Consider the following 11,757-nt stretch of genomic DNA (forward strand, 5'->3'; position numbering starts at 1 on the left):
ACACACACACACACACACACACACACACACACGCACACACACACACACACACACATCACTCCTTTTCAGAATAGATAAAACTCTAAATTGATTAGGAGTTACTAGATAAACTTGCTTAAGGATACCCAGAAACCAGAGCCTTGCAAGCAGATTGGCCTTATTGGAGGAGCTTTTCTGGAGGCATAAACAATCTGAAATACCTCACTGTGCAAAGCCCAAGAGACTCACACTCTGTCTGTCTGTCTGTCTGTCTGTCAGATAAAAGAAAATGTGCGATTAAGAAGAAGTAGAAGAAATAACACATTCTGGCTTTTAGGAATGAAAGGTTGTATTTGCCCAATTGCATTTACTATTTGGCATAGGTATTTTGCAGCTACAACTTTACTCGTTCTGGTATGAGCAGCAGCGTATGGTGGCAAACATACAGTAGCTAGTGTGTAATTACTGATTCAGATCATTGATTTCACAATTTTTCTCTGCGTGTGCTACTGTTGCATTTTATTAAAAACTATTATCCCATAATTGTGGTTGCTGTTCAGCAAAAAGTTAGATAATCTCGCTTAAAAAGTTTACTGAACTCTAATAGGCTGTTTTTCACAGAAGGCATTTTGAAATATCACAGTAGGAAAAAGCACAGGTGTCTGGTAAAGAAAATAAAATTAATGATGGATGAATTCACACTGTCATGGCTGACTGGAACACTGCTGGAAGTGAGCCTTCATTAACGGTATTACTTACACCTGCGCATTTCCTGCTATGACAAGTTGAAATGTCTGCTGTGAGAAATATTGGACTGGATTATTTCTGCCCCCAGGAAACGTGTAAAACACCAGACATCAGTCTCTGTCTATCAGATTCTTGTATTCTTTGAGTGTATCTGAAATGTGTCAAAATCTGTTACAGGGCAGACCAGAAGTTGATTAAAAAAAAAAAAAAAATACTCTTGAGGTGGCAGATTGAGTTCCAGGAAAAGTAGCCATTTTGCTAATTCACTATGAACAGTTGTTGCCTTTGGTTTATAGCAGGGTGGCGTGACGCCGAGATCGAAAAGTGGCTGATGGTCAGCCACTGTGGTACATAGCCATAAACGTATCCCCTGGCGGCACTGGCCGCTCACTACACTGACCTGTGCCGGTTGTGTTCCACTGGCACACCATTTAACGGCAGGTGGACGTGTTAACGTTAGGCAACGGACATTGACAAACAGTTAAGTGATATCATTCTTGCAGATGTACCCAAATTATTAGAGCTAACATGAGTTAACATGGCTATTGTTGGCTTCTCTACCGTAGTGACTTATTCCATGGATGTATTAACGTACCACAGTGGCATTTGCCATCAGCCACCGTGGCTGGTCGGTGTAGTGAGTAGCCAGTGCTGCCAGGGGATTAGTTTATGCCGCTGTACCACAGTGGCTTATGCCATCAGCCACCAGCAATGTTTGACTTGCCACTCTTTCCACACTACATATCATTATAAACACAGATACAGCCATGCAAGCGTGCTGCTTCTGTCAGGTCTCCGACTATGTCCCACGTATCTGTGTGAGGGTCATATTTCTCCACGCTCTGCAGGTAGGTCCTTTTAGAGCAGGAATAGCCCCCAGTGACGTACACACAGCCCAGCATGGCCACCGCCCCACACTCTATCCTCCCCTCCTTCATCATGGCAAGCGGGATCCATTCTTCTGTGTCTGGGTCGAAGCGATCTGCGAGGGTGGTCTGGCCCCCTACCAGGTACAGGCTGCTGTTCAAAGACACTAGGCACATCCCGTACTCTGCTGGGAGCAACGAAATGACAATATGTGTGTTTCAAGCCAGGCATTTCTACCTAGTTACATGTTGAGTTAAAAAGGCTAAATTGGAAACAGCTAAGTTTGGTGCTATATCTTTCTCCATGCACAATCAAAAGCAGATGTAATTTTTTGTTTTTGTTTTACTAATTCTTTAGTATCCCTGAGAACTTGGTTATTTAATGATTAGATCTGATATTAGACCTACCTGGATGGGGGCAAGTGGTTAGGATACTCCACTGGTCGATGTCTACCTTGTAACTCTGGATCTTGTTGTAGCTGCAGCTGCCCTTGAAGCCATAATTACCACCTGCTATGTAGATGTTGTTTCCCAACACTGTTGCAGAGGCGTTCCCTACACCTGTAAACACGGACAGGATCAAGTCAATTTAAAATTTGACCTTTAGACTTATTTGCGTTCTTAGATTCTTAGTTAAATGAGAAGATTGATAGCTATGATTGATAGATTGATAGTTGTATTGATCTAGTGGTATTGATCTTCTCTTCTACTTCTCTGCAATTAAAAGCATATATTTAAGCATATTTCCCAAAATGATGAATTAACTATTGATTGATGTTAACTTGTTTGCACAAATTCTATTGTGGCATTCACATGGAATATTTGCAACACGTCCTCATACCTAAACGATAGAATAGGTCGACTGCCAATGACTTCCAAAAATGACATATATAACCATTCTATTTAACAGCCAAAACAGCCGCACGGTGGCCGTTTAAAACAGATGGTGGTGGCAGTAAATAACATGACCATTCGATCTAACGTAACAGTCACAGTTTTTAACATGCACTTAAAGGTCCAACGTGTAGGAATTTCTCCCATCTAGCGTTGAGATCATATATCGCAATCAACTCTCTCGCACCACGTAGTTCAAAGTAGGTGTTACAGCTACGGTAGCCTTCACGCTTCAAAAAGACGGTCTCTTGCTCTTTTCAGTATCCTTTTTCTTTTTCTGGGCGAAGAAGAAGACTCCTGTTCCTGAAATTTGTATTTTCAATATGTGCGGTCCTCCATGTTTCCTTCTTCAAACTCGCCGTGGAAGCTACGATACCCATTAGCAGCATTAGCAGCACCTGTGAGTTCATCATGTGACAGCGAAAACGTGAAAGGCGGAGCAGAATGTCCTGTATGTCCCTTACCGGCTAACGTATTTCAAGATGGCGCGTGAATATGGAGCGTCTACCCCAGTTCATGCGAATGCAAAAGTAAAATTCCAAGCCAAAAGGAATACTTGCAATTGATGGTGGTGGTAAATATTCATGAAAAAGGACAAGTTTGTGAACGGGCAACACAGATTTTGATAATGAACAACTAAACACGTTACACACTGGACCATTAAGGTTGTGAAATTGAACTAGTTAAGTTTAGGCAACAAAAATACTTTGGGTTAGGAAATCATCAGGGATGGTCATGGACAACACAGAATCGGGTCCATAACAGTCAGTTATTTAAAAAAAGTGACCATTGAGTTTTGCTTTCACACGGGACACGAGTCTCCTTAGTGAAGAGTCCTGTTTGTTCAACCCATCCACCACCGCAACCTGCCTCCTTATGTGGCAATTAGTCACTTCACTTCTGCCTTTTGTCCCATGATTACAACTATGGCTACTAGAGGTTGCCGCCTAATAAGAAACGTAAATATGGGTTATAAGCTGCTTGACCTATATGGCCGTTTTCTGAGTGAGGACGGTCTGAATATTTGGCACCCATCATTCATTGAAAGTCATCACTTTCAATGCACAATACCCACAAGTTATCACTTGTGGTATTGTGGGTTTGTCCTCAAATGTTTTGAACCACATAGTTCATTCACCAGTTTCAAGTTTTGTATGATCTTGGTTGTGATACTTTTGACAAACAAATGCTCATGTGATACCTGGATTACAATGAAACAATAAAGATGAAAAACGACTTGTAGAAACACACCATGCACCATATCAGCTACAGCCATCCACCTCCTTTTCAGTGGATCAAACAGTTCAGTCTGCGGCATTGCTGAAGCTCCTCTGTAGCCTCCCATGACATACACACAGCCACAACAGGCCACAGAACAGTGGTAGTACCTGCAGGGGGTGGGGGGGTTATGATTAGTATTAGATATATTTTAAACCAAATTTCAAACAGTATTGCCATGATTGAAAGAGCGGTAGCTTTTGTTGTATTTGATCAGTAATGCGATGGTGGAGGGCAAGTACATTTACTCAAAGACTGTACCTCAGTACATCTATTGTTATATAAAAATATAGCAGCTTTAAGTAAAGAATCCTAACACTTCTTCCACCACTGCAGTCATGCCAGGAAACTCAGAGCCTAACAAGAAACAAAGCTTAAAACAAATAAAAAAACAAATCAGACAGTATGTTTGTAAGTACCTGGCAGTCAACATGGGCAGCCCTTCAGTCCAATAGTCAGAATCGCTGTTGTACTCCCAGACTGTATCCAACACCTGTGTGGTGTTGGTTCTGTACCCCCCGCTCACATAAATGGTACAGCCCAGTAAGGCCACCGCATAGCTCTCCTTGGAGTGATCCGGCATGTCTTTAGCCTGCACCCAATCCCCGCTCAGAAGGTCCCAGCGCTGAACCTCAGACAAAGGGCGCCAATGGTAACCCCCAATGACTATCATCTTGGAGCTGGATCTCATCCTATTAAACCCCATGGAGGCCTGTTTGAACATGGGCGCTAGGGTAAACATGGAAAGGAGGCTGTCAGAGTCATTTAGCTCATTGTAACCACGTATTTTCAACAAGGCCTTCATTGGGTCGATATCCAGTGCCAGGGAGGAGAGATGTTTCGTTCGCATGAGAGGGTCATGGCCCAGCCACCTGACCACTGCCTCCACCGCCACTTCCTGGTCCTCCTCTTTTAGGACAGTCCTCAGGCTTTTAGGATCCAGTTCTAGAAATTCTTCTTCTTTGATCACTTCCTGAAACCTGCAGCAAAGTGGTCAAAGTTAAAGCCTTCCTGAAATTAAATTAATTAGGAATCTCTTACAGAGTGACTTTAGCAACCATACAGTAAAAGATGTATATGTAGAGGGCATGGATGTATAATAAGAACTGGATCCAGCGTTCGAGGCAGAGCCCCTTTCATCTCTATGAGAGTTGCTCAGTGGTGCATGAAGCCATCATGGAGCCAAAATGACCCGGATGATGGGCACTGCTTCCGCATTGTGCGGCCCTTAGAGCAGGCGCACTAGAGACATCCGCCTGCTGAGCCGGCTACTTCCAGACTGAAGTAGAGTGAAACAAGTCATTTTGCAGAGGTTGTGATTCTCCAAAAAAATTATCAACTGACATACAGACGTCTCTTTCGCCATGTAAGTCTATGGGGAAAAAGTATATTTGGGCCAGAGGGCATAACATGACGGGCCGAGAGTTGCAATTCCACTGTTTGGCCACTATGTTCAAATTGCTTCAAAGCCTGGCGCACTTCCTGGGGGCTTGGTAGGTGACTACAATGGATCAGTATGTATTATATCCTAGAAGGGAGCATTTATATAAAAACTAGGGCTGTCAAAATAATGCGTTCATTTCAATTAATTAATCTGAGAAAAAAAACGCGTTAAAAAAAATAACGCAGATTAATCTATTCCATATTGACGTTTGACCCGGAGCCGTTCTAGCCACCATTGGACTGTAAAATGAAGGAGGGAGACGAGAATGTTCTGCCTGGATCATTAATTGGAACATTTAGTTGTAAAAATCTTCTTCCTGCCAACCCTGGCTAACGAAATCTGGTTCCACTGATATGTCTGCGCTTCTCTCTGATGCTCTGAAACACAAACACTGCTGCACATGACGCTAGTTAACACAATACTCAACAGCAGCTAACGTTAGCCTACCGCTAGCTAGTAGCTGGATTAAACACGGTTAAAATGCTGACAGCTAACGCTAAACGGTGTAAAGTGTGACTGTGTTTTACTGTAAAGGATTCAACACCGGGATGTAACAATCTGCAGCTGCCGTCGGAGAAACAACACAGACGGTGCTTTCAATGAAACTGGTAAACTACAGCCTCGTGGTGCATTTGAAGTTATTGTAAATGTCCATCACCATCTGGTGGTTGTTTTTGTCGTTCACCAGCAATTTACTAGTGAAATTAGTTATTGTTATTGTTATACATTATTATTAAATCATTTAATTTTGACCATATGGCCTTAGCAATAAACAAGCCGTTCTTTAATGTCACCAACTGTTGTTTAGTGGGTTTTTTTCTTTTCTTTTTTTACTTTCTTAAAAAGTATCGGTTCAGGTACCGTTAATTATGTATGCGATTAATTTTGCTTAACTAATCACAGAGTATGTAATTAATTAGATTAAATTTTTTAATCGATTGACAGCCCTAATAAAAACTAAGATTTTTGTGCATTTCTGCATTAATTTTGTACAGTACAGTATCCACCTTAGTTCATAGTTGTGGCTAGCTCGGGGCTAATACCCTCACTTTAATCAGCAGGTGGCAAGCAAGACGTGGTAACTTGGCTTGGGTCTTGAGGAGTAGCATTTATTCACCAACAAAAACTGTAACATTACACCCATTGCACTGCTATGTTCACAGCTATAACGTTACTGCTTACTTCATGTTTACCGTCACACACACTCTGTCTCTCTGTCTCTCTCTCGTCCACACATTGGCTAACATTACGCACACATCCTACGCACGTTATTACTTAAAGAAGTTTGCCACTTCTATAACATGTTTTAGTTTAAAAACATCTTGTAAATACTTTATTTTTTAATTCCCAGATGCTTAACACTGGCAGGGAGTCAACTTTGGCCTGGCGGACCACCGGGCTTACAATACACTGGTGGAAACCCTGTCTCAATACAGCATCTACATATGAGTTTAATAGAAAGAGGAGCATCTGTATATATGATGGTTTTGAAAATCATACCTTCAAGATTTCTAAATATCCTGGTATACCATAATACCTTGATAACCACCCAAGCATATTTGTTAATGTGTAAAATTTCCTTTTTAAAATCACCGCACAGTGGAAAAATACTCAATGGCATGGAAAGCAAAAACTACAATTCAGTATTGTCCTGCTTTCACTTTGTCTTCTAAAACTTTCAATTTCCCCATTGCAACATTTTCATTACTTTTTTCATGAAATATATAGAGAGAACTGTTCTCTGACCTGGTGGCTAGCAGCCTGCGGGCTTCTTTCTCCAGGATAAGACATGCGTGGAGCTGGGAGAACGCCAGCATGCCAAGGCAGTTGTCCACATCCAGCAGACGCACCAGGAACGCCTCACAGGCCCTCTTCACCGCTCCGAACTGCAGCAGGTCAGCGGTCTTCAGCAAACTCTCCACATTCAGCTGGGTTATGGTGAGTCTGGAGGAGTAGATGTAATCTAGCAAGGCTGACAAGACCTCCACTTCCACCACCGGCAGCCTGAGAGGAGAGGAGAGGAGAGGAGAGGAAGGGAGAGGAGAGGAGAGGAGAGGAGAGGACAGGAGAGGAGAGGGAGAGGGAGAGGAGGAAGGGTGAGGGTGAGGAGAGGGAGAGGAGAGGACAGGAGAGGAGAGGACAGGAGAGGAGAGGACAGGAGAGGAAGGGAGAGGACAGGAGAGGAGAGGAGAGGAGGGGAGAGGAGAGGAGAGGAGAGGAGAGGAGAGGAGAGGAAGGGAGAGGAGAGGAGATGAGAGGAGAGGAGAGGAGAGGAGAGGAGAGGAGAGGAGAGGAGAGGAGAGGAAGGGAGAGGAGAGGACAGGAGAGGAGAGGAGAGGAGAGGAAGGGAGAGGAGAGGAGAGGAGAGGAGAGGAGAGGAGATGTTTTTGGTTTTCAAAGTCCCTTTATTTGATTTTTAGAGAAGAATCACAATCACCGAAATCAAAAACAAAGTCAAGAAAAAATCCTAAATAAAAAACAAACAAAAACACACAACAAACCCTGTCAAACAAATACAAAATTTGCTTTCTTAATCAAAAATGAACCACCAACTCTCCATCCCCCCTCGTCTTTTCATAGCCATAACTTCAGTATCTTTTACATTTAGCATTACTAAAATAAAAGCGGTTGCAGCCCAGAGATATGTTGTTATAACATAACACTAACAACTAAATAAGTCAGTGTAAATCACAGATGTCACAGAATTATACTCCTGACGGTAAAACAGCAGTTTTCTGCCACACAGCATCATTTTTTCTTACATGCCATTTTGCCACACAGTAATGCAGTAGAGACCTGATATGATATTTCAATATTGATCAAGTTTACTATGTGCCATATCAAAGGAACTCGATCTTTGATCATTGATTGGCCACTTGCTTTAGTTATGACCAGGCCCACACATAATCGGTGCCCGCAGAATTTTGACGACACCTTAGCAGATTTACCGCAGATTTGAAACAATTTTTAAAATAAACGTTTAAAAGTAAGGAAATTTGTGTTTGGTAGATTATTTCTCTGTGGTAACAATGCTTTTTGGCAAAAATATTATACTGTTAGAAAGCCTGTTTAGTTCCCTTTCAAATGGTGCCCCATTTGTAAGGAACATGCATTTGTGGGATGAGCAGCAGCGCTGAGTATGTGGGTTGCGCCCATGAAAAATTTGCCAAATCTGCTCTGCCAATGCCAAACAAATTATTCTGCCATTGACTCGTTTGGTGTTTGGTGGATTGGATGATTCTGCCTACGGCAGTTGGATCATAGGGTCAAAGTGTGGAGAAGACGCGGAGAACGCTATGTTGATTGCTGCACCGATAGAGTAACACCTTTTGGTGGAGGCAGTGTGATGATGTGGGGCGGCATCTCCCTCACTGGAAAAAGGAACGTCATTTGTCATCATTGGAGGCAATCTCAATACAGAGAGATATAGAGATGAGATTCTGCAACCAGTGGCAATCCCATATCTCCACAGTCTGGGACCGAACTCTATCCTCCAAGATGACAACGCTGGCCCCCACAGGGCGGGCTTTATCAGAGACTACCTCCAGAATGTGGGAGTGGAGAGGCTGGAATGGCCTGCCAGCAGTCCTGTCCTCAACCCTATTGAACAATTGTAGGATCAGCTTGGGCGTGGTGTTCGTGCCAGAGTGACCAACACAACCACGTTGGCTGACTTGCGACAAATGCTGGTTGAAGAATGGGATGTCGTCCCACAGCAGTGTGTGACCAGGCTGGTGACCAGCAAGAGGAGGAGGTGCCAGGCTGTTGTGGCTGTGTATGGTTCTTCCACACGCTACTGAGGCTCCTGTTTGTGAAATGAATACATTGTTAAATTGCCAATATGTCTTGTTTCTTCAAACTTCAATCATCCAATCCACCAAACACCAAACGAGTCAATGGCAGAATAATCTGTTTGGCATTGGCAGAGAAGATTTGGCAAATTTTTCATGGGCGCAACCCACATACTCAGCGCTGCTGCTCATCCCACAAATGCATGTTCCTTACAAATGGGGCACCATTTGAAAGGGAACTAAACAGGCTTTCCAACGGTATAAGATTTATTGCCAAAAAGCATTGTTACCACAGAGAAATAATCTACCAACATAAATTCCCTTACTTTTTGTGCTAAGTTATATATTTTTTCATCCTAAATGAATAGTGTCTATCACATTACAAGCAACAACAAAAAAATATGCAGCTAAATTCTGCAGAATTTCATTTTGGATCACTGCTGAAAACTGCTAAAAAAAAAAATTATTTGTTGGTAAAACAAAAATGTTGAAGCCTCTAGTGCACATACACAGAATGGACTTCACAGTGAAGAAACATGAAGAAATATGGTCAGGGGGCAGCTGTGGCTCAGGAGGTAGAGCTGCCCTTCACTATGGGGTAATGGGTGAATGGTAATGACCAATTGTTAAACGTTTCATCCATTAAGGTAGGAAAGCTCTACGTATATAAGTGCAGCCCATTGACCATTTACAGTACAGGACACAATCTGATACCTGTAATCGTCTACCTGTACCACAAATGAAGACTGTGATGTTGAGGAGGCTAAGTCATGCCATGTCATGATACAGTGCACACTAACAGCTTGCATTCTGATACATTGGAGATCATGCATCAAAGCTTTCCTTTGATAATCAAATATTTAAGAATGCATAGTAAGGGCAAAGCTAGGTAAGTGTATCATCTTCTTTTGACATTACATTAGTAAGTTATACAGTAATTACTGAAACACATTGGTCATTTTATAAAGGTTAGGAAATTGGCACAATATCAACAATGTGCCAATATCTTTTGAAACCTCTGCAAGTTGTAAGAATTATTATTCCCCAAGTACTGCTGAAATCCATTAAGGGGTATTTGACGATAATTTCATTGTGGGGGACAATATGGAAGAAAATGTACTTGCAGCCCTAAAGCTTCATGACTCATGTCCCCTATTACCATCTGGTCACGCAGAACACAAGACCCTGGCTACACTTTCAAAGGATTTTGTGATAATTTATTGATCCCTTAAAAAAATCTTTTCTCCCTTTCCTCCTCCCCCCTGTCTTACAGGGAGGTCAGAGGTCATGGAGCTGGCAGGGCTTCATTGTCTGCCTAAAGGCTGGTACAGCTCAGCAGATGTTTGCAAAGATGAGCAACACGGATCATGAACCAAGGTTGTCCACATGAAAACCGTTAAAATGTCTTCCAACTGAATGCCAACAAGGTGTTTAGGATGCTGTAAGCCACGATATGAACCGGTAGACTCCATGTCTATGTCGATGCTGTTGACTTCATATTTCTTATTCATACATTTAACATTGCCCTAAGTGCTTTTTAGTCAGCCATTAATGTCGTCCTTCGATATTTACTGTGGTATTGCTTACACGATGAGTCAAGGCAAACCTGACTGGTCCTTGATTAGGTTGATGCAAATGCACAGGGTGGGTCAATGCTGATTGCCTGCAGATGGCAGTGGGGCATGGAATATGAATGCTTGGGTGTCTTTAATTGGCATAATCAATCTACGATGAGCCCCTACCTTTCTCTCACATACTCATGCATACCTGACGAGGCTGTCGATCCTCTCCCTCATGTCGGCAGTGAACATGACCTTGAAGTATGAGCTGCGTGCACAGAGCGCCACCTTGTGGCAGTGTATGACCTGGCCCGAGGAGCACTGCAAGGCTATGTCTGTGAAGAGGCCTTCGGAGTAGAATCCTCTCAGGGCACCCAGCACCTCCTCGGGGTGGCTCACATCATGGAAATCATACACATAGAGTTCCTGGGCTCTTGTGGGTGACGCGGTTGTAGTCTGTCTGTGCATTACAAAGTTTGACACAGGGCCATGTCACATAATAGTCATGATAGGTTTGGATACACATTCCCAACCACAGCCCCTAACGGACATGGGAAATGATTTTTTTCTTGTGTGCACCAGAAAATATCTCATGCGCACAAGAAAAAAGTCCCAGATACTGTCTGGTGCACACAAGATACTTTCTGGTGCGCAAGAGATACTTAATCGTGAGCAAAAGATCCTTTCTCATGCGCACCAGAAAGTATCTTGTGCACACAAGATAGTTTCTCAGGAAAAAAACAAACAACTTTGGGCACCTGGGTAGCTCACCTGGTAAAGCGTGTGCCCATATACAGGGGCTCAGTCCTCACCGCAGCTACCGCAGGTTCGGTTCCGACCTGTGGCCCTTTGCTGCATGTTATTCCCCATCTCTCTCCCCTTTCATAGTCTAAGCTGTCCTATCTAATAAAGACCTAAAATAATCTTTAAAAAAAATACACCTTTAGGGGCTCCGTATCATTGTCAGTATTGTTGTGACAAATACATTTTAAAGTTACACTTGATCTGCATGGAAATTGTAGACATCTCTGGGGTTTTCTGTGATGTAATGCTGTGTTTTTTTGGAGAAATAAAAGTGTAATGTATCAGAAAAGAGGGATGTAAATTACTGTGGTGCCCTCAAGGTCTCTTACCCCATTCTTCAGTTTGGTGTGCAAATGAGACAGTTGCCCGCTGAAATCAAGGATTGCTCCTTTAAA

General features: G+C 42.8%; 1 protein-coding gene across 1 annotated transcript; it reads right to left on the minus strand.

Annotated features, from left to right (window-relative positions):
* Positions 1 to 1,463: 1,463 nt before the first annotated feature.
* LOC144521514 (kelch-like protein 23) lies at positions 1,464 to 11,026 on the minus strand. The gene is made up of 6 exons (XM_078256066.1): positions 10,767 to 11,026; positions 6,955 to 7,212; positions 4,184 to 4,744; positions 3,738 to 3,874; positions 2,001 to 2,153; positions 1,464 to 1,777 (listed from the first exon to the last, which is right to left on the minus strand). Exons 1-6 carry the CDS (start codon positions 11,024 to 11,026, stop codon positions 1,464 to 1,466), a joined length of 1,683 nt encoding a protein of 560 aa, XP_078112192.1.
* Positions 11,027 to 11,757: the final 731 nt, after the last annotated feature.

The sequence above is a fragment of the Sander vitreus genome, chromosome 1 (genome assembly GCF_031162955.1).
Source record: "Sander vitreus isolate 19-12246 chromosome 1, sanVit1, whole genome shotgun sequence".
Taxonomy (NCBI): Eukaryota; Metazoa; Chordata; class Actinopteri; order Perciformes; family Percidae; genus Sander; species Sander vitreus.

Excerpts from the sequence above, each read along its gene's own strand:
- LOC144521514 (XM_078256066.1), bottom strand. The coding sequence starts at position 11,026 with ATGCACAGACAGACTACAACCGCGTCACCCACAAGAGCCCAGGAACTC. Across the intron at positions 7,213-10,766 it reads AGGATCGACAGCCTCGTCAG|GCTGCCGGTGGTGGAAGTGG; the intron begins GTATGCATGAGT and ends CTCTCCTCTCAG. Across the intron at positions 4,745-6,954 it reads CGCAGGCTGCTAGCCACCAG|GTTTCAGGAAGTGATCAAAG; the intron begins GTCAGAGAACAG and ends ACTTTGCTGCAG.